The sequence below is a fragment of the Corvus brachyrhynchos genome, unplaced genomic scaffold, assembly GCF_000691975.1.
Source record: "Corvus brachyrhynchos isolate BGI_N302 unplaced genomic scaffold, ASM69197v1 scaffold191, whole genome shotgun sequence".
NCBI classification, from domain to species: Eukaryota; Metazoa; Chordata; class Aves; order Passeriformes; family Corvidae; genus Corvus; species Corvus brachyrhynchos.
The window spans coordinates 889,725-912,010 of record NW_008236487.1 but is presented as its reverse complement, the minus strand read 5'-3'; the positions used below and the strand labels follow the sequence as shown (position 1 = coordinate 912,010).

Genomic DNA, 22,286 nt, shown 5'->3' with positions numbered 1-22,286 from the left:
AGGAGTTATCCCATTTCAATCTGAGTTGAACGTTTCACTGGAAGCACATGCAAAAGTAACAGTTTAGAAATATTTTTACCACTAATAACATAGAAGTATAATAGATAAACTCAGGTGATTTTTCTTTCTAAGTGTGGGCCGAATTCAGTAGCTCTGAAAATTATGTACTTGTGAAGACTTTCAGATAGTTCTTTTCTACTTGTTAGAAACCTGCAGTGAGCCATAATCCCTGTTAATGCCCAAGCAGCTCCCTGCTGGAATCTGGCTGTCAGAAACACAGAAAGAATAATCCCTGTTATCAGAATAGCATGCTCTACATAACTACCTCAAGTACATCTATACCTACCTTGAACATACACCTACCTTGAGCCCATACCAACCTTGAGCATTAGGATTCTGAAAGATTGTTTAAGTATTTTACTCTCTGCCCCCTTCCCACTCATAACGTTTAATGAAATGGGAGACATTTTTCAAAATTGTAAAGAGACAGTTGCCATCTTTGTTTGTAAGGTTTAAAAGACACCTCGTTAGTTAGGTTTGGCTTTCCTTTTCGCTATGGTTAGGATTAGCAACTGAGATTTCTCTGTTACCAGCAAACAGCACAAATTTCAACTGCACAGATATGAAACCCATTCTTGTTACTACGTTTCTGTACATGCTGGAGCCTGTGTTTTTGTGAGCCCAACAAAGAGCAGCTGCTGGGGTTTGTCAAAGCCTGCAGGATTTAACACAGTTCTACCTGAGATGCTGCCTTCTGCACTGGCTGCTGGCACTGTTCCAACAACATTACATTGTAAGTGAAAGACTTTGTCAGCCCAGCTAATTTCCGTGTTTAAAGATGTCATTTTTCTGTTCATCTCCCCACACATGATAATTACTGAGAAGCTTCATCCTGAAGAATTCATACTCAAAAAGCCTCTGAACTAAACTAAGGAAGGCAGATCATCCTGATATGGCATGCTCTGTGAGATTTGACATATGTAGACATATGTGGACGGGATTAAAAAATAAACTTGGAACTGAAATTTTTCCTGCACAGGAATTCTCTCTTGGAACTTAGCTCCTTAGGGGATGAACTAACTAACTGTGGAATTGCCCAGTGACAAAATGTATTGAAATCTATAGCTGTGATTCCTGTATAAAGAAAACCAGTGACACACAAAAAACTCGAAATCAGATCTGAATTTGGGATTCCTTTTTGTGTTATACCATACAATCATTATAGCATATGTTCCTTTAGCTCTCTTTTACTCTCTTTAGAGATACCTCAAGATGTGTTTAAGATCAGTGGTAACAGAACTGCCTTTCTCAATTACTTGTTTCACAAGAGCTGGAACCTGCCCAGTCACAGGTTTGAAAGGAAGCTAAAAATAAAAAAATCTCCTCTCATGGTTAACTACTCAAGAGCAAGCCAAGTATGTTATTTCCTTGGCATCTTTCCACTGCATGGAAGGGTCTTAAGCAGAAATATCATTAAGGTGTGTCTTCCTGTATCTCAAAGATGTCTGAGCAAGTGCTGGAGTCTGAGGACATTTACCACCATACAGTAAAACTAATTTATAGAGAATGGGTGGCCTGTGTGTCAAGAAACTCCATTCAGGCAGGATCAGCAGGACAAATGGGAACCCGTAACATCCTCAAAGCATCCTGGATCCCTCACACAACAGAAAACCCAAGAAATTATTTACTGACATTGATCTGCAGAGAGAACAGCAAACAAAATGAGCTGCCGTTTTAATTCTTAAGGTAAAGTAAGAGAACTGGTTCTATTCACATTCCAGTTTTGAGCAGATAAAACCTGTATACTCTAAGTTTAAGATAAGCAGGAATTTTTTGGGTTATCAGCCTGCCCTATGGTGCAGTTGGTTAGGGCAAGTCTGATCTTGATTTCATGCTATGGAAGAGAAAGGGTTGCTGCAGAAGAGAATATAAGATCAATATCTTTTGCTGCCACATGCCCTTAAAACAGAAAGGACTAATTTATTTAAATTAGCTGAACAACTGCTTTTTTGCTAAATTATGCTCCTACACCCACTCTCGGAGTGTTGTCCCATCTTCAATACTTCTTTAATCAGTAAAGAAGTGATTTCTTTTGCAGACAGCATGGCTACCCTTGAAGAGCACGTGAGTCCACTTTATTACCCCTTCTATATTGACTAATGAAATCTGCATGCTTTGGATTTGTATTCTCCATCTTCTAAGCATGGCCTTCAACCCTATAATAATCTCTTTCTGCAGCCTGCCTCCCCCATGGTGTCTCCAGGCAAGAGTCAGCTGGGACCAGTGTGAAAGTATGTATGTTCTGAATGGCCAGCCATATGTGTATGCTACAGCCAAACAAAATATATCACAGCTCAATTCTCCTTGCCTTTCCCTGTGTGGGAGCTCTACTTTGGGCTCTTTTCGCCTCTACCCAGCTGTGGATGTTAATTAACTTCCTATAAATTACAAAATCTTTGAGACTTCTTTTCCTGTGTCAAATTTGCTTGAAAATGGTCAATAAATTGAAAAATTACTGGGTAGGAACTACAGCTCAGCTAAGCAGATGGATGGCACTGTCATTTAAACTCTTCTTTGGAGCCCAAACTAACACATTTTGTTGGAATTGTAAGAGTTTGGATGTAGACTCTCAATATATCCTTGCACTAAATGCTGCACAGAAGTGGAATTTTCTGGTACATGCCTTTCTTTAAGATTCTGGGAGGCTGACCTGCTACAAATTCTCAAGTGATCAGCAGCAAGCAAGCCTCTCATGATTAGTTCATGTGTCTGCTGAATGTTTAATATATACAGCTTATTGTGTCTTTAATCTGCTTTGATACTTACCACAAAAGACAACTCATTTTAAGAAAAAAGTGAAATGCTACTTCAGTAACAATGCAAAAGGACATACCAGTCTTTGTCATGGTCCTCATTAATAAAACCATTGAAAACTTCTGATTGTACTTTGCCCCTTGCTCATTTTCCCCCTCTCACTGTGTATTTGTGGGTCCAAACTAAAAATTTAACCTTACGTTTTATAGAACAACAGAAAAGCAAAGACAAAAGAGCAGCAAGAAAAACAAGTTGAAATAAACTCTTCCTAAAAACTTTGATAGGTTGGTGACACGTGTTTTACAAAGGAAAATGTCAAAAGTATCTCAGGTTATGCTAAGGTTGGAAATACACATCAACATTTTATTGATCTTGTGATTTAAACTTGTGCAATTTAAGCATCAACACTAAGCACTCCAGAGAAGGTTAATCTTACAAAATCTATGAAAAATCTGAAGGCAAACCCCCTAAATGACCTACATGTTATATCCTATCGAACAGGCAAATATTTCTCTCAAATACAGAACAAAGTTTGCTTGACATCGTTGACGAAACTCCTGTTTTGTTATGACTCTTCGCCTGAAATTTCTCCTTCCCTTTTCACTTCTGCATCACTCCACACCCTGCTCATCTTACCCTCAACTACCTTACTCTGTCCCCCTTTCCTTTGCTGTCCTATTTGCTTCTCCTTTCCAAAATAAATCCACTTGCATATGCTCAACTTCACACAGCTGCCTATCTAACACAACCACTTCAGTCACTCTGCTTTTGTCTCTAGTCTTTCTCCTGGTCTGAAACAAGAAAGTTTCTCAGTCCAGTGGTATCTATGAACTGGCAAAACCTCGTATAGGAATTTACGTACAAGATGCATCCTACTGTGAAATCTTAAAAGCTAGGCATGATCTCCTGGCTCAACAAAATCATTTGTAGGCCATCTGCTCATGTGTATCTACACACACCTTTCCTAGCTGAAGTGATTTGGAAGTCTTCCAATCTTTGTCTATTGTGACTGTGTTGTTACAATAAATACAGAAAAAGAATTCTTTTATCCAGCAATTTTTAATCTTGGAAAGTATATGCCAGTGTTTTGACCACAGACCTTTTATTGTTACATATTTTTATTGTTATATGACTCACCACTTCAACTGCATTTGCCTGTAGCTTCAAAGAGCTGTTAATAGCAAACCCCCCCTCCCTTCTATACATGCTGTTCTTGGCAAAAAAAGGAGTTATGTACAGATACAAATTCCTAGATGCTAAAGTGATGTGAGCTGCTCAGTATCATCTCAACACAGACTGTCTGTGACTGCCCAGAACCCAGCTCTGGGTGTATACACGAATGGATCTGTGTCTACATGATATAAACAGTGTTGATAGCAACTTAAAAAAACACACACAACGAAACCTCAAGAATATTTGTGCTTGTTCTGAAATTAATTTTAAAAGCTGTTGCATATAAAAGAAAAAGAAACCCAGTATTATTCTTTTTGTGCCTTGCTTTCATCTTTGAATCCAGGCAAAATCCTGCATGGTAACTGCTGGAGGGAAGAGTTGAAAGGGCATTTCTTTTGACAACCAACAGAGCTTTGCTCCCTAAACTAAGTAAAAGTTAAGAACTTTTTCTGTATGGCCAATTATTGGGGTTGACATCCACCTAGAAGTGCCCTGCCTCAGTACCCACACAAACACACAGACATTACATTCCTGTCTGTCCACACCAGCAGTGCGTGTGGTCTGCAGACACAGGATTCCTGTCCATCCTCACTGTCCCTGTGTTGGCCCACAGAGGCAGGATTCCTGCCCGAGCACACAGCGGCACATGTGCAGTACAGAGCTGGACAGATGATTCCTGTCCATTCCTCTGCTCTTGCACGCAGTACACAAGCAAGGAGAACCACAATAAACCAAGACTTTTTTTTTTCTTGTTATTCCAGGAGAGGTTGATTTTTCCTATTAAGTCTGCATCAAAGGTTAGATACTAAGCTGGAGAGACTGAAAAAACATTCCATTTTTCTACTGTATCAGTGCCAAAATTGTTCTTACCAAGGAAAGAAATTCTCTTACTCTCCACATTTCAAATTCACGGCACACAATGCGTAGAGATGTGCCAGTTTGACCAGATGAATTTCTCTACGGTGTCTGCATTCCAGTAGTCCTGTCTTTGCCTGCTCTATTCCTGATCTGTTGTCTGTGATTTACATTATTAGATGCCATTCCATATGAGCAGCGGCCCACCCAATGGGCACCATAAAGCACTCTGTAAAGCTTAAAAAAACACCTTAGAGAATTCTCTCTGCTACAACCACTAAAAGAAAAAGATCTGTGGAACAAGATGAGAAAAAAGCCTGTCATACCTCTGGTGAGTTTTTCTTAACAATCCTTTTACTGCTAAGTCATTAAACTTAAGATAGGTGATGCCACTTGTTAAAGAGCCCTGACAAAGCAGAGGAAGAAACAGAAAAGAATGAATAGAAGGACAAGAGCAACCTTGACTGATTGATTTGCAACCAGAAGACCTAGGAGGAAACAAGGAAGCCTTCATACTTTTAAGCCCTCTTTATATCACAAACCAGATTTCTGGCTGACAATAGAGAAGGACTAGCTGGTTTTGGTAATCAGGAAAGGGGGGAAGAGAGGCATCAAAAAATCTTTTCATAATCTGATAGTGATGAAAAGGTCTAGGAAAATAAGGGACTAATTCACTTCCCAGTCTGTGGATCCTTGCCACCAAATCTGTGAAAGTTTTCTTCTTTTAGTGCAGAAGAACATACATCTTGCATGCCTCCATATGAGATACAGGAGACACTTGAAAGATGCTTGAAGATCTGTATATATAAGTAAATATATTTCCCCTTAGGGAAAAAAAAAAAAAAGGGAGAGAAAAACTAAAATGAGAAGGTAAAGTCCTTAATACTTCCATAGAGCAAATAAACTCATGCAGGCTTCCAAGTTTTAAACAACCTGTGAGTGTGTGTGTTCTTAAGGATCGCTATATTGCTTTTATTATTTTTGCAACACCATTACTGTCAGCAATTGGCAGAAGTTTGGGTTGCTCGCTGTGATAAAGGAGGCAAAGCCAAGGTTGCATCTACTGGTGTTTAGGAGATGGAGAGCACACTGGCTTGGTGTCATAAATTATGGTAATGTTTCACGGTAAGATGAAAACAGTGAGAAGAGTAACTTAACTATTAAAAGGATTAAGAGCAGTACAATGGTGAAACAGAATGTTTAAAAATGTTATGTTTCCCACCCCAAACAAAAATCCACTATTAAAAACAAGAGATACCTAGGTTGTTAAAATCCTGAGGAAAAACTTGCCTGGATTCAGCTGTGAGACCTCCATTTATTTTTTGTTTACTCAACTACAGGATAAATTTGTATTCGCACTAAGACAGGCATTGGTGGTAAACACATAGAAAGAGAACAAAGGACTGGGTTCTGTGACTGTAAAATTGTACTCAAATAAAGAGAACAAAAGCTCTAATTAAATGGCTACCCCTCAACCAGGGCTGTGTTCAACATAAAAGACCACTACTTCCTCCAGGCACCAGTACTGGGATGACAGCTTAACATATATTTGGAGAGTAGAGCTTTACAAAAGTTGAGAGACTAACATTCACCTGTACTACTGATAATCTAAAATTCTACAACATGTAATTGCAAAGGTAAATGACTCCTATTTGAAATTGAGGGTACATAATGAGAAATTTTTTCTTATATCCACATGATAAATGTTTGATTATGCCAAGTAAAATCAGACAGCAATCTTTTGATAGCTGAGTTTGAGACTTATTTTGTCTTCATGCAAAATCTTGGACTAATCCCTAAAAGCACTTCTTGCTACTGCAAAAACTCAAAACCTTTGGTAACATATTCAAGGCAAAAAGGGGCACACAGAAACTGTGCCTTTATCTTGTGTTCAATACAGGTGTGCTCAGGGACACAGCTGAACACAACTGCCCTAAAGATGATCTGCCAAAATCACGAACTCAGATTTGACAGCATTGTCTCCAGACTCCCATTCGAGGGAGGGACTGGAAGCAGAATCTCTGTCAGTATCAACTTTCTCATCTTGTACCTTTTGGAGCTGGCAGCTGTTTCCAGACTCCTCACGGCTTCCAAGTTAGTAGACAGTAGAAAAGTCTCCATCCTCTCCCTACATTCACAAATGTCAAGTGGCAAACACATGACCTCTAGGGAAAATCTGCACACCTTTTTTGGTCATGAGTATTTCTTCATCTTAGAAAAGGGCTGTAGAAAACAGCCTGTACTTATTAGGGAGGAAATGCATCATTTGTTCTGCACTTAAACATGAATAGTAATTATTTAAAGACTTGGATTTTTCAGAACATAACACCATGAATTTGACAGAACTGAGGGGAATCTGCAGTCACCAGCACCCCTCATTTGCAGAAGCTATCATAAGTAACTGATGCCTAATTTCATAAATCTGTGTCTCATTCTGACAAACCTGCTACACTGTCCTATCAATTTCCACAACTTGGTATGTCAAATAATGAAGGATTATTATCAAAACATTAGTCCTAATTGACAGCATATATCTTAGATTTCCACCTGCAAGATGAAACTTCTATTTTCCCCTGCTTTACCTATTCATTTGCCTGAGATATGGTATACTGGACTAGGCTCAATCAGACAGTTTCAAAAAGGGAAATTATTTTCAGAATTTAAGGAGCTTAATACAGTGATGAGAAAAAAAAAAAATCTGTAGACTGAGAGATAGTTCAGTGCATAAGCTCAAAAATACCTGAGATCACTGTTCATCAACAGTTCACTGTTTACTGAAGCTGAAGTTCATTCCAGGCAGTTAAGACTTAATTTTTTCCATTATCAATTTTTAAGATGGTGGGGATTAAAATTCTCCTTTGCAGACTATGCATTTTTCTCTTCTCAAGCAAAAAAAAAAAAAGCAGTGATTTATTATGTTACTCCCAAAATAACACAGCAAAATCACAAATATGCAATATATTCTATCTTATAGATCATTAATTTTCATTACATATTCTAGGTGTACAAATCTTTCCATCATTCATTCCCCCTTCAAGTAAAGAACACATCACTAACACATTAAGTCATACAACTGTTAATCTGTAATCTACTTGAAACCTTCTACATATTTAGTTTATGAACCCAATCAGTCACCTCATATCTCTGACTTCACCTTCTCCTTAACATGTTTTTGGAACACACCTTGAATCATCTATCACCTCACCAGTTCCAGGTCTTACACAAATTAAAACCAATACTAAAGCTGGAAAAATGCCTTTCAGCTTTCTGCCACTCCTTTTTAACTGACTATCAATATGTGAATTATTTTTATATAAGATAGTTGGTAATGTCACAGGTTCGTTAGGCTTTTCACCCAAAGACAAGTAACCACAAATAAAGCTCTACTTCATAGCTTTAGTATGAAATTGTTCAGTGAGTTGTGTGTTCCCTGAGGAATACTACCTTTAATACAGGAAGAGATAGGCATATTGTACCAAGTTAGCACATTTTGAATGGAGATTCGATAAAGGGACACATGTGTCTCCTAGACAATTGTCAATGTCAGGTAAAACAGGCCAGATGAACAGGAATAATTTAGTGCAGAAAAACCTGCATCCAATCAATGAAATACCTGTAAGGATGCTTACACACCCATCCTCCCCAAGATCAAGCAAATAATTCAGAATCTTCCCGAATATGAAATTCTGGCGTGAAATTTCTGTTTCTTCACAAAAAAAAAAAAAAAAACCTATTTGTGGATTTATCTAATCAAGACTTTTCACATGTTTAGTGGAACTCTCCCTGTCACCAACACTTCAGAGTTCCCTAAACAATGGGTCTGAATAATACAATTTAAATGTAATCATAAACTCACTGTATTTTCCGGTCATCCTTCAGACATCATCAATTCAAATACCAAGAGTGATGCCAAACCAGCCCAGCCACAAGGACCAATGGTTGGAAAGTCTCAAATATTTCACCCCTGAGGCACATCCTGCCACTGGACAACAATCAGGGAGCAGTCATGCATGGGTCCTTCCCAGCTACCCCACAAACCATGGAAGTTAAGCAAAAGAAGATATACCCATAATTGTATACCTTGAATGAACAACTACTGGCAATCCTGAGCTGTTCTAAACCACTCTTTCTGAGATTTTGCATCTATCTCATGACTCATCAGCTAAGACAAATATTGTCAGAAACGATTTTCAACGTAATATTTGCAGCAAAGAAATAGAATGAATGATATAAATACTCTGCTGAATGTATGTATCATAAAGACCTGTTCCAATATATTCTCTTTATTTAACTGAAACCACTGTGTATCAGACCAGTGGTTTGGGCCACAATAACTACAGGAAGCCACTATATGGTACAACTGTGATGTCAAATGACAGTGACTATTTTCACATTGCACCAATGTCGAGAAATACTATTCACAGACAAAGGAATGATTATTTTTCAGGCCCAAATTAGATCTTCTAGTGCAGTCTTCTGAAGAAAACGAAGCTCAGCGGGCATTCTCACCTCTTTATTAGTGCTAACAAGCCTGGTTCTCCCAGGGAAGGCCTAACAATCTTTCCTGATAGCCAACACCATCAAGTTGGTCACTTACAGGAATGGGATGGGGGTCTCTCAACTGCTAACCTAGACTGGTCCAGCAATCCTGATTTTCTAGAGAGAGGCAACGTTGCCTAAATAACTTCCTAGAGGGAGTTCATAAGCCTTGAATGAGAGCTACTGTATATGTGACACTAAATGCTGTTGGCAATTATCCAATTAATTTAAATTTATTGTGAGAATTTTTAGTCCATTAAAAAGCTGTAAAACTAGAATATGAAAATCTTAATATGTTCAATAAATGGAGGAATATTTCTAATAGAGTGAAACAGGTCTTTGAAATCTGAGTTCAAACTTGGGAAATATTAGTCCTTACAATATTTTTAAAAATATTACAAATGTCCAGAAAGAAAGGGTACCAAGTACTGTTTTGTCATCTGAGTTCCATAATACCTCTGGAAATCTTACAGCCATCTCTCTCAGTGAGGCAAAGCACCGTCCTCTTCCAGCAAACCAACATAGCTATACCCTAAAAACTCCAGGCTGTGACATGGCTGAAGGCACAAACAGAAAGCAGACATGGCTGGTCACAGGCACAGGAAGATGCACTCACATGGTTCCAAGAGGCAGTTCCCTTCCCTGGCATGGTGCAGCCAGCGACAGCCAGGGCTCCCTTGAATAATAATTACTACTATTACTATTACTATTATTATTACTTAGCCATGCAAGAGGCAAAGGGTAAAGGTAAAGGAGGAGGGAGAGGGGAAAGAATGTAAGTATTACCAGGGAAAGATGAAATGCTGCCCCAGAAAAGACTGCTGACACTGCACTGAGTGCTGTTACTGCGCTAAAAGATGATTAAAAATGATGGGGAAAAAGTCTGGAACACATGGCAGGGAGAAGGTGCTTTCTTTTAATCTGTGAGGGCTTCTAGTGCCGTGCTTCAGGAAGCAGTGCTCAAGGGCATGACAAGGCCTTGCTTTCTGTGCCTGCTCGCTGCTGTCATGGTGCTGGGGTCTGCTCCTGGCAAGGACTTCCCCCTTGACAGAAACAATTATAGAGGAGCAAAGCCTGGCAAAACAAGCCATGCTGTGATTGATAATCTGAGTGGATTACAGGCCTTCGACAAAAGCCATGATGCTTAAATTTGACAGCTGGCAATGCTTGATGAGAGCCAATTAGTGGATATATTCACTTCAGCCAGAAGTTTCTTCTGTTTCTAGTCCAACAGCTTCCTGAATAGGAAGTGTACAGAGTGATTTCCCCCACTTCTGCCTGATCACATGTATGCCAGCTACACTGCCAGTACAGCTAAGAACATACTATAAAAATCATGTATTTTGGCACCTTTGTGTATTAAAGCCAGTAACTGAAAAGCTGCAAGTGACCTTCCAGACATTGGTGGTACAAGAACTTGAAAAAAGGTGACTTTACATTGACTCTACAGACCATGCAGTGGATAGGTGAGGCTGAGACCGCACTGCTTATGTAACAAGTCCACTGCAAGTGACAATAGCTCTTGAAAATCTTCACTATTCCTTGAAAAATTTCTGGCAAAGTACACTAATCCGTTTGTTCCTGTTTCAAATTGGTTAACCTGGCACTCAGAGACCACCAGAACTCAAGAGTACCTTCTGTTCTGCCCAGTTCACGAAGAAACCTCTCACACAGCACCTTCAAACTCATCTGCCTGTTTTTTAACTTTCTTATCATACAAGTTTTCTTTCCCCACTTTTACATCTATTTGCACTCTTGCCAGTGCAAGTATGTGGGCACTGTGGTAAAGAGATCAATAAACAAAAATGGATCCAAGTGCCCTGACTCTCATCACTCATCTCGAATATTAACTTTTCTTTCTCAGCTATAAAGAAGCCAACGCCACCACACTCAGACAGCTTACACACATATTCCTAAGCTCCCTTCTGACAGTGGCTTGGGAGATGCCTCCTCTCACTGAACTCCAGACTGCTGGAACCTTTCAGAGAACAACAGGGGTTCTGTCACAAACCAGCACCACATTTAGCAATTACCTGCACTGATTGTATCCATGCCTCCTAGAGAAGAAATTCACTTGCTAATAGGGTAATCACTCTCATCAGACATGGTTTCAAATCAGGGCAGCTAAGGTAAAGCAAAGACTAACTGCACACCTCTCACAATCTGTATTATTTCATTGGGCAGGGTGGTAACTAGAACTGCCAGAAGTGTGGTCATGCTGATACAGCTCCACAGCAGTAACAGGAAAACATTTGCCTGTCAGTCTCCTTTGACCTGTTTTACATTCTCTTGTTATAAACAGAAATGACTCCAGCCAGTGGAACTTCACTTTGGAAAAGTTCACAGCAGAGGAGTGTCAGGTATCAGTGTGCAGGGTTTCCAGGGAAACAAGTAACAGTGGAAAAATATGATTTTTGGGGTGAGAAGCTACTCTGGAATCTACAATTCTTTCCTTTTTCTCATGATCCCATGAACCACATTTACTTGTGAAACCAGTCTTTGCAGTAACTTGGCCTCATAAAGAGAGCCAGTCAAAATCTTACAGGGAAGAGGCACAAAGTAGCACAGAGAAAACAGCTTTGGTACTTGCTTGCTTAGATGAAATGTATATTAAATATTGCATAAATACTATTATTACCAGTTAATTATTAGTTATTTGACCAATTATGAGTTATTGCCAAATAATTCCTCTCCATTTGTGGGAATGTTAAATAACAGCCCCTCAAATTCATGCTGGCCTACAGAGGAAGGCACAATCTTGATGAGGATATAGAAGCAGAATGGAACAACAGGTATTAAAGATTCCTCTGAATGGCAAGCAGGCTGACTACAAAACCCACACTTACAATAGCATGGGGCTTCTTATCTCCCTTTATTAAAATAGGAAGGAGCTCTTTTCACTAAGTGAACAGCAAGAGTGTCCATGGCAAGAACATGAAAGGCAGTAAATTTTTTTTTCTATCCTCCTAATAGATAGAAAAAAATAGTAATGATCTTAAATTGCAGTAAAGGACAGTATAGATTCCAAATAATGATAAAGACAGATAAGCCATAAAAAAAGACTTCCCAGGACTGAAGGTCTCCTTCACTAGAAGTCTTTAAGAACAGATTACGGGTGTAACTGGATGAATCAACCAGGTTGCAGAGAGCTCTCTCCTGAGGCCATACTATTCATTATTTGTTGTTACCAGTTTGCATGACAAAAGAAAATGCATGTTTATGAAATACATGGAGAAAGCTTAAGCTGGGTGGTTCTCTGAGTGTGCTGAAATATAGAATGAAAACTCAACATGTTCTCGAAAGACTGAGGAACTGATCTGAAAATAACTTTTATTTAGGCATAGGCAGCATACCAAAACATACATAGTATCAATCTAACCTGAAGTCACACGACTTCAAATGAAAATTTTGAGATCCTGTCATCAATAACACTGATGAAGCTAGTTCCTGGTAACCTCCACTATAATGATGATTATGAAACATTACATAATAATACAAGTGAATATGGTGATTTACAAGCAATTAATTTGAATAATACTCCAAGCTGTCAGAAAACACTAATACTGTTCAGAGCCTCCTAAAAATTTTAACACTATTACTTCACATTTATGGCATGGCAGTGACAGAGATGCTGGTCAAGTCAGGCACCCACTGTGCTACACACTGTACAAATACAGAAAATGACAGTCTTTGCTACAAACAGCTCCCAGCAGCAATACCCAGGTGTTTAAGACTGAAAGCCCACAGCCAGGAAAACCTCATCCCGTTCAGATATGCCTTCCCTTTACCACTCAGAACTGTGGAGTAGTGCTTTGCTCTGTTACAATAAATAGAACCCGATATTAAAACTTAGCTGGATGAGGGAAGGGATAAAAGGCAAACAGGCTCTATCCTGACAGCTGAGCAGTGGCTGTGCTGGCACAAAGCAGCCCAAAGCTCCTCGGGTCCCTGTTAACCCCGTGTGACACACGCCGGGGCCCTCTCCAGGCGTCCCCGGGTGCGCTGGCGCTCGCCGCACCACATCTGGACCTGGTTACACAACCTCCAGCTCTCTGCTCTTGCATCAGCCCGGCCCCCTCCGGTGCAGCAGCCTCCCAACCACTGCTTCTCCGTGAACTACCCACGGAGACCAAGTGCCCTGGGAGGAAGTAAATTGGGACCACATTAGCTGGTGACCCTCGCCCTGCAATCGCCCTGCCTGTCTGATGATAGAGGAAATCCCTCATACAAACTGACAACCAATATGAAACAGGCAGCTCCATTTACTGGAGAGCCTGGTCAATGCCGAGCGCCTCATTAGGAAATGGGCTCTATATTGAGGCACATTCCTGCAATTCGGAGCCTAGAAACTCTAAATTAAAACAACATTGATGCCATATCCTCTTTCCAAAACGCTTCTCTTCATCCAAACTTTAATGCACATACTTAGAGAAATTAAAGAACCAAAATGTGTTTGGCTGGACTCCTTCCTTCTCTTGGGCAGCAGTGCCCTTCCCGTGTGAGCGACCAGGAACGTGACAGTGTTGGGAAAGGAGAGAGTTAGCACAAGGAATGACAGCAGAGCCCTCCAGATTCTGGATAACCTTCTCTTGATCAATCTATGTGTCTGACAGATATTTTTAAATAAATAAAAATCACAGGAAACTGTCGGAAGAAGTTTTTGTTTTGTGAGAGCGTTGTATTTTTCTACACTCTAAAAAAGGCCAATTAACAGCAAGTCAGCCAGTGGTAACCAGCAATGAAAAGACATAATCCAAATCCTGTTCTGCATGCTTGGATCCATTCACACTCACTATTGCAGCATAGTCAGGAAACTGCTTTCCTAAAGCACTTGGTCAGAAGCTCTTCCCAGCTGGCAGTGAGATGCAGCAATGCTGGTACCACAGCATGCACAACCCTTCCCACAAACCACCCTCTTCCCATATTGCTCACCATTTCTGTGTGTGTCCTACGTACGTGGAAATGGGAATCTTTTACTCAACTGTGTCTGACCACCAACTGAAAGAGCTGCTTTCCCACCACAAAGCCTAAGCATTTCCTAGGAATGGGATGGACTGAAACACCAAATACTTATCAGGGAGCTCAGCAGCTCTGAAACACAAATGACTGAGGTCAGGATCCCAGCTCTGAATCTGAAGGGTTGAACAACCTTTTTGGGTTCCAGAACTGCTTTTCAAAGTCTTCCAGAATATCATGATTTGTGGCATCACTTGCCTTTCTTGAACAGCTGTGCTCAATACATGTGCAAGTCTGAAAGATTTTTCATTCACAATTTCTACTGTAAATTTAAGAATTACAGCTAAACTCTTAGGAAGTTCCTGAAAGGTGACATGGTTCTGTGGAGCTGGCAAACACAGATGGACCCTTGTTCCCAAGATGCAGAAAAGAGTCCATGTAGAGAAGGCTTAAACTGAGGAAGCAGCATAGCTGTTTTGTTGGAAAATATGAGGCTGGTGACTTGTAACAACTGAAGAGGAGTGTAAGGGCCAAGTACACAGAATATTTGCAAAGCATGTAGAAAAATGAGATTCCCCTTGACTACATCGGTAATGAGGATCCTGTAAAATCTCACAGCCATCTCTTCTGACCCATCTCCTATTTCTGGAGCTGTCAAAGTTGGTGTGATTTGAATTTATTCAGAAAAAGTACCTATCAGAACTACTGGCACTGAAAAAGGAAATGGAATTTTAGATTCCCTGAAACTTACAGAGGTGGTGAGTAATACCATCCTATAATAAGCAATGAGGAGTTTTTCTATCAATGTGTTGAAAGCTGCACACAAAAAAAAGGACAAAAGATGACACATCCTTAAAACATAGGATAGAATTTAGGGAGGATGTGTCAAATCTCTGTTGTTCACATAAATATTTCTCAGGTATGTTTTATATATAGTTTAGATTGTTTATATGTAAATGTTCATTCTGCCTTGGGGATTGTGGATGTACTGGAGAATACCTGTGATTTTATACTACACATGTAGCTTTTATTTATATTACTCATAGCACAGACATGTTGAGGAGATTACTTTCTGCTTTCTTAATTTTTTTTTTTTTAAGATTAAAATCTTAAACAATCTTAAACAGTGACAAGTCTTTATAGCTAATGGCAGTTTTGGAAACAGAATCTTCAAAGGCATTATTTGAAGAATGAAATATTTGAAAAAGGACTATTGCTCCAACCTCAGATCGTAACTGGTCTCACTTCATACCAAGAACAATTTCAAATTAATCTCCTTTGCAATTCTTGTTTATTTGGGAAATTAAGTATCCCACACATACACAGAAAAGCACTTAGAACTCACATCCTTAAGGGAAATGGCCATGTCTTTTTAGAAAGAGTTTATGATACTGTAAGGCTTACCAGCACTGAAAGATAAGGATAGGAACTACAACAATGTTAAAAAAAATTTCTTAACTGAAACCTACGTCATTACAGATAAGCACAATGTTAATACATTAATTAAATATACATAAATTTTCAGCAGAAAAAACTCACCCCAAAACACTACAGATTGTTCCACCTACTCACAAAAGACAATCAGAAGGAAATTGGGAAGGGCAAGAGGCATGAAAGCACCAGAATTTAAGCTTAGGACAAGACATAAGAATGAAGTTAACTGTTAATTTCTCTTGGAATGAGTGGTACCATATATTACAGCTGCTGCATCAACAATTACATGAAAAAAACAAGTACTTGACATTGCTGTGACCACTTCTGACTCCTGTTTTAGTAGATCACCTGGCTGACCAGTGACAGTAATTACAACTATTGCTCAAAAGTAAATAATACAAGACTGTAAGCTATACTTCTTGTTCATTTTGAAGCTGGCACAAAAAACCCCCGAAGTACTGTTCTTAAATTAAACTGTAAATAATTGTTATCTTAAACAACATGGCCAATAACCTACTTGTGTTTCCTAAGGAAGAAGCACAGAAATCCCTTATCACAATGCCGACCTGTTTTTGTCTTATGTTCTTTGACAGCAACAGAAATCATCTGGTTGACAGATGAAATGTTACCCATAAAACTTTATGAAGATGGAAATGGTGGTACTGAAGAAGTTGATACTGGATTGGCAGCAGCATATGTGCTATTACAAGGAATGTGGCAAGGGTATAACTCAGGAAAACCCACCAGAAGTGCTGAAGTGAAAAACCTACACAGATTTTTTTCAGATTCTAAATCTCTTATTGCCAGGGATGCCTTTTGCTCCCCCTGTGTTTTACTGGCAATGTACTTTTCCCATTGCATTCAGTACTGAACCATAATATTAAATGCTTCAACAGTAACACGCTTCTTCTAATTGTTATGCCAACACAGAAAGATCTTAGAAATGGGAGAGGCCAGAAATAGGAAGGCACCAATCCCCTCACAAGCATGAGACCTCCCAAAGTCTACTCTAGAAGCTGGCATTCCCATGTGGTGCTCCTGCTGCAATCAGAAACCACAGGAGAGACTGTGTGGTGTAACATTCATATTTGAGCTGTGCAGCTAGGAGAAGTTTCTTCCAAATATGCTTCTTCCCCAACAAAGCAAATACAAACCCCCAAGAGAAGTATCACTACTTTTCCCTGAATCTGTGACTGTTTGTGCCTGTAAAGGATAATAACCAACATCCTCTTTGTTCACAATTTCCTATACATTCTGCCACACACTTACTACTCAGGCAGTGCCACAAAGACACTTCCCTCAATGCTGAGTCCAGCAGCTAGTTTAAAATTGTTATTTATGCACTTTCTGTCCTAACATACGACACGACTACACATTATTAGCCCCATAGATCAAGATAATAATCCCACACCAGATTATTAACTGGATTTTTTCCTAGCCCTCCTGTACCTACCTGCTGCTTGAGCTGTTGCACAAGACGGTCTTTCTCTCGTTTCAGTGCAGCCACTTCATCCTGAGTCTTCTTCTTAGAGGATGAAAGCTCTAGCAGAGCAATATTGGCATCTTTTTCACTAATGGCAGCAAGAAGGGCTTCTTGTCTGAAAAAGCCCCAAACAAATTACATTATTAGCCTGCAAAACTTAAAGGGCTCCTCTACAAAGATCTGAAGATACCATAAATGCTGTACCAGTGTGCAACTCTGAAAAGCAGTAATAAATATTTTTGTCTGGGCTATATGTCTGTTAGTGGAACAGGAAGTCAAGACCCACACACCTCCCCCTAAACAACTGTGCTGATACCAAATTGCACCTTACAGGATAAGAAAAACACATTATGTTCTTCTTCTGCACTCACCTTCTCAGTTTTTAATAACTACCATTTATTATTACTCTGGCTGAACATTTTCATCCTTTATTATGCTCTAAACATTTCCAGAACAGATTATGAGAATATAAGCACAGATACTGGACTAATCAGAAGACCTGTGTTACATTTTGTTAGGTTAAACTGCCTGTTCATTAAGTTTAGAAAGGTGGAACGAGACAATTTTACTGAAAGCACTCAAGGGAATGGTGACAGAGACACCATTTGTGCTACATGACAGATGTTCAATGCCTGCAAAGATGCTTCAGCTACTCTTTGACTTTCCTAGTGAGTAACCAATATACAGCAACATTCTTGAGGTGTGTAGCAAGATTTTGAGGCCCAAAGGCTAAACTCTTACAAATAGAATTCAGAAACATTTTATACATACAGGGAAGAAAGGAGACAAAGGTAATCACCCAGATCATAAAACAGCAGTTCTCAAATGAAGTAAAAGTCTTCATTTGGTCTGTGTTAGGGAAAACAACTATTTCTGTCCTTTTAGCTGGTGATGTGCAACAGGAATTAAAAGAAAACCTTGGCCTTATTGCGCAATAGCGTTGGCTTGTCTCACCTCTCCTCACCTTGCAAAGAAGGAATAAAATGAGATCCTAAACACGTGTGGTGGTGTGAAAGATGGCATCATGCAAGAGTGATGATGAACGACAAACCAAATACTACACATTTCTTATCTACATTTCATCTAAAAATAAAGTTGCAAATGCACTTAGAAGTTTTGCTGCAGCAATCAATATAAAGAAGCTTATTATCAGGAATAATAACAACTGAAACCACTGTATCAAAAAATGTCAAAGAATCATGTATTTCAAGAGGAAAAGGTGTGTTTCAACAGACAAAATTGTTCACCATCTGACAGGAGAGTGGACTTACACAATGGATTTTCTGTGGGTGAAATTTCTCTCTGGGTTTACACAGGTGTTTCTTGTACAGTCCAAGAGAGTTAGCTTGCTTTAAAAGAACTACCAGCATATTAAAAATATCACAGATCCAGTGTAGAGAGTACTTGAATTCTGCCTAGATCATATCTAGAAAAACATTATTGCCTCCCTTTCAAAATGTAATACCATGAAGTAAAGCAAATTTTTTTAGATACTTTAGGATTATCATAAAACATTCTCAATACGTTTGTGCTATGAAGAAATACAAATATTCTGGTGACTTAATGGAGGCAAAGAGTAGAAGAAAGGAAAAGGTGCACATCAGATTCCTAGCTGTAGTGTCAAGACTGTAGGTGTGGGAACGATCGATAATGGGCGTGTTATTATTGCCATTTTGTTTCTGCTGCTTTTGCTTCATGGAAAAGTATCCAATTTTGGATGTCTGCCTGAAACATGAAAAATACCAACAGGGTGAAGTGACAGAACATGATCCATGACCTCTGCTTTTTTCCAGCTATCAGTATCCTGGGAAAGACAGGCTGGCTTGTAGCTCTGGTCATTTTCACTTTCTTTAGAGTAATCTGTTTTGATTATAAAGAAACACTTATTCTTTTAATAGTAAGCCCACAATCCTCGCTGATGATTCAGGAGCAGAGCCAAGAATATCTCCGTAACTCTATCTATAGAGCCATTACTCTGGTATGGAAATTGGAGGTGCCTCGAATAGCATGTAAGCCATATACCTTCTGCAATCAAATCCTTTGTTGCCCATCTCTACTTCTTAAGTGAAAACCCCAAGGCCAGGAAAATGAGATATGGATAGCAGTCCGTTCCTTTTTTTTTTTCCTGAAAAATCTTTGCCACCATGCCTTAGAAAAGAACATCCTGCGGGCTAAAACTTCAGTGCTGTGCTGTGAGGCGAGAGTGCTGGTCAAGAAGCGGGGTGAAAGCCATTGTGGTTTGCTGACTGTTTTCTGGAACTGAAACAAGGTTAAGTTTGAACAAAAGTAAGAAAAATGCCCTGTGATGTGATAAGTGCATTGCAGCTGCATTTTTTGCTTCTGCAAGCTAAATGTACACTGCTCCATGTGGGAGAAGGGCAGGTGTCACTGTCAGCTCTGCTGGAAGGGACATGTCTGTAATGGCAAGTTGTTCTCAGCAGACCTTGCAACTGCCAAATGATTCGAAGACCATAAAAAGGACATACCACCACGCAAAAGACAAGGTTTCTGACTGAAGGGCAGTACAAAAGCAACTTATTTCCCTTCTTGAAAGCTTTATCCCCAGGGAAGCCAGAGGAACATGCTGTAAGACAGGTGATGTGGCAAGAAGGAGAAGAGGGGCTGCCGTGCGAATGGCGGTAGTAGCACACGAACAAACCCATCCACAGGAGTGCTGCAGTCAGTCCTAGAGCACACGAACAAACCCATCCACAGGAGTGCTGCAGTCAGTCCTAGAGCACACGAACAAACCCATCCACAGGAGTGCTGCAGTCAGTCCTAGGGGCTCGGACACAGCCCCTGCCTACGAGCACACGAACAAACCCATCCACAGGAGTGCTGCAGTCAGTCCTAGAGCACACGAACAAACCCATCCACAGGAGTGCTGCAGTCAGTCCTAGAGCACACGAACAAGCCCATCCATAGGAGTGCTGCAGTCAGTCCTAGGGGCTCGGGCACTGCTACAGGCTCAGCTTCTTCAGCAAACTGCTTCTCCTCAGTTCACAACACTGGAGGTCCTGAAATGTTCTCATAAGTAGGCAAAACATGATGTACAACCCAAGGCTGCTGATCTTTTAAACTGCTGGCTCGGGCCAGAGTCATTGAACAGACACAGCTCACTTAAGCTAATTCAGGTATTTCAGATGCTGGTACTAGTGTAGCTGTGCCAACATCAACTCAGCAGGGGAAAACTGCCTATTTATCTCTCCATTTGAGCAGGTTCTGCAGCCTGAACTGAGCTGCACAGCAGCTCACAAGAGGTAAGCAGACTCTGAAACAGACCAAAGGAAACCTGAAATGGCAACAGTGTAAAAAAATCTACTGAAAACAGGCTCAAGATTTACTCCAAATTGGACAAAAAAAATGGAGATATCTTTTTTCCTTCTACTTACGCTGAAGCCTTTCACTGAATGTGGATCATGATCAATACAGACTGAAGTGGTATCAAGACCAGTAGGTTTAATTCTTAAGAGACAATGGTGGCTTTAATCTCAAGATCAATATCAACATTATTTACTGTGTTTGCAGTCTTCAAAAAATAATGCAAAGAAAGATGGGCTTGCCTTTTTAAAATAGATGACTACAGAATAGTTACACAGGTCAGTAGAGCACAGAGGTTTGACAACACAAACCAAAAATTAGCATGCAAATGCATGTCTCCTTCAGCTCTTGAATGGAAATGTCTGCTTTGGGGAAGATAACTGGGCAACAGTGTACTATTACACTACCACTAATTACTAATCCTAATAGAATCGAGCTGTCTTCAAATGGGTTTCTATGGCTCTTGGTTTCAGAAGACTACATAATTCCTTCACAGCCCTTCCCTAGTAAAGGAGAAGAATCCTTTTGGTAAAACACAAGAGGAGGGGAACTTTAAAAAGCAGTTTTGTACTTTGCAGTACTGTTCCCAGGGTCATAGCACTGGAATATTTATCAGCTGTATAATTAGAAAGAATAACAGGCTGTAAACAGTGCTGAATAAATTATGCTTCAAAACACGAAAACTATACATATTCATTAAAAGAATATGTTTACATATGTCAGGGAGAACACTTACTCCATATAGAAATGTTATAAATATATTGTTCTATAAAATTTTATTTCAAATTATGAAATTTCTTCCCATCTGAAGTGTGGATGAGATAATATGAAAGCAATATTGATAGCAGCAGCAGCTTTGATTTTAACATCCTGGAGGACCTGGAATAATTCCATCAGCCCTGGCTGCATTATAGAGATCAAATCTGTTTTCATTCTGACTGGCATTAAACTAAAGCATTTCAAAGTCTGACACAAATTTGTAGAGCTCGGGTAGCTACAAGCTCACAGCAACCCGGTCAGTTCCTTCAACAGAGACTGTTGTGCTTCGGTGAGGGATGATTAAGCTGCCAGCGTTTTCAACCTGGCATTTTAAGATGAGCTGTAATTATGGCTGCTGTGCCTTTAGTACACAAGGAAAGATTCTCCTGTGTCAGTAACTGTTTACTCATGGTAAGGCCATCAATCACCACAGAATGACAGAGGTGCCACTCGGACAGTCCTTGTTTCAGTTGTTTGATTTTTGTCCACTGCATTTATTCAAAGCCTACAGAAAATGCTGATAAAAGCTTTTAATGCTTTCCTATCAGAGACATTTGTCAGACTTTTCCTGGTGAATCACCATTACAGTAAGAACTGTATTATTTGCATACGAATTAAAACCCCGCCCATGATGTGACAACAACAGAAAGAACGAGCAAGCAGAGAGATTCAGATGCAGTACTGCAGTGTTATGAGAGACAGATGGACAGCCAACAGCTTAGAACATAAAAGCATTGGGACATGGCATTCAGTAATTTCATGAGTTTAGCAGAATGACAGGGTTTGGGTGGGTCACACTCAATAAACTCTTAAAAAGTAATTAGGAGTACAACACACCAAACCGCGGATTCAACGGGCAGATCCCCTGGCACCAGCATTGTCCTTTTCATCAGAAACTGTGTCTACCACTACAGCAGTAGTTCTGAACTCCACATTCTTTCCTTTTTTTTTT

At 39.8% G+C, this 22,286-nt stretch overlaps 1 protein-coding gene across 1 annotated transcript in view; it reads right to left on the bottom strand.

Moving 5' to 3' along the window:
* Window positions 1-22,286, bottom strand: part of ERC1 (ELKS/RAB6-interacting/CAST family member 1) — a 282,825-nt gene that overhangs the window by 39,466 nt on the left and 221,073 nt on the right. Inside the window, 1 exon segment of the mRNA XM_008643986.2 lies at window positions 17,225-17,369. Within this exon segment, the coding sequence (XP_008642208.1) occupies window positions 17,225-17,369 (145 nt within the window).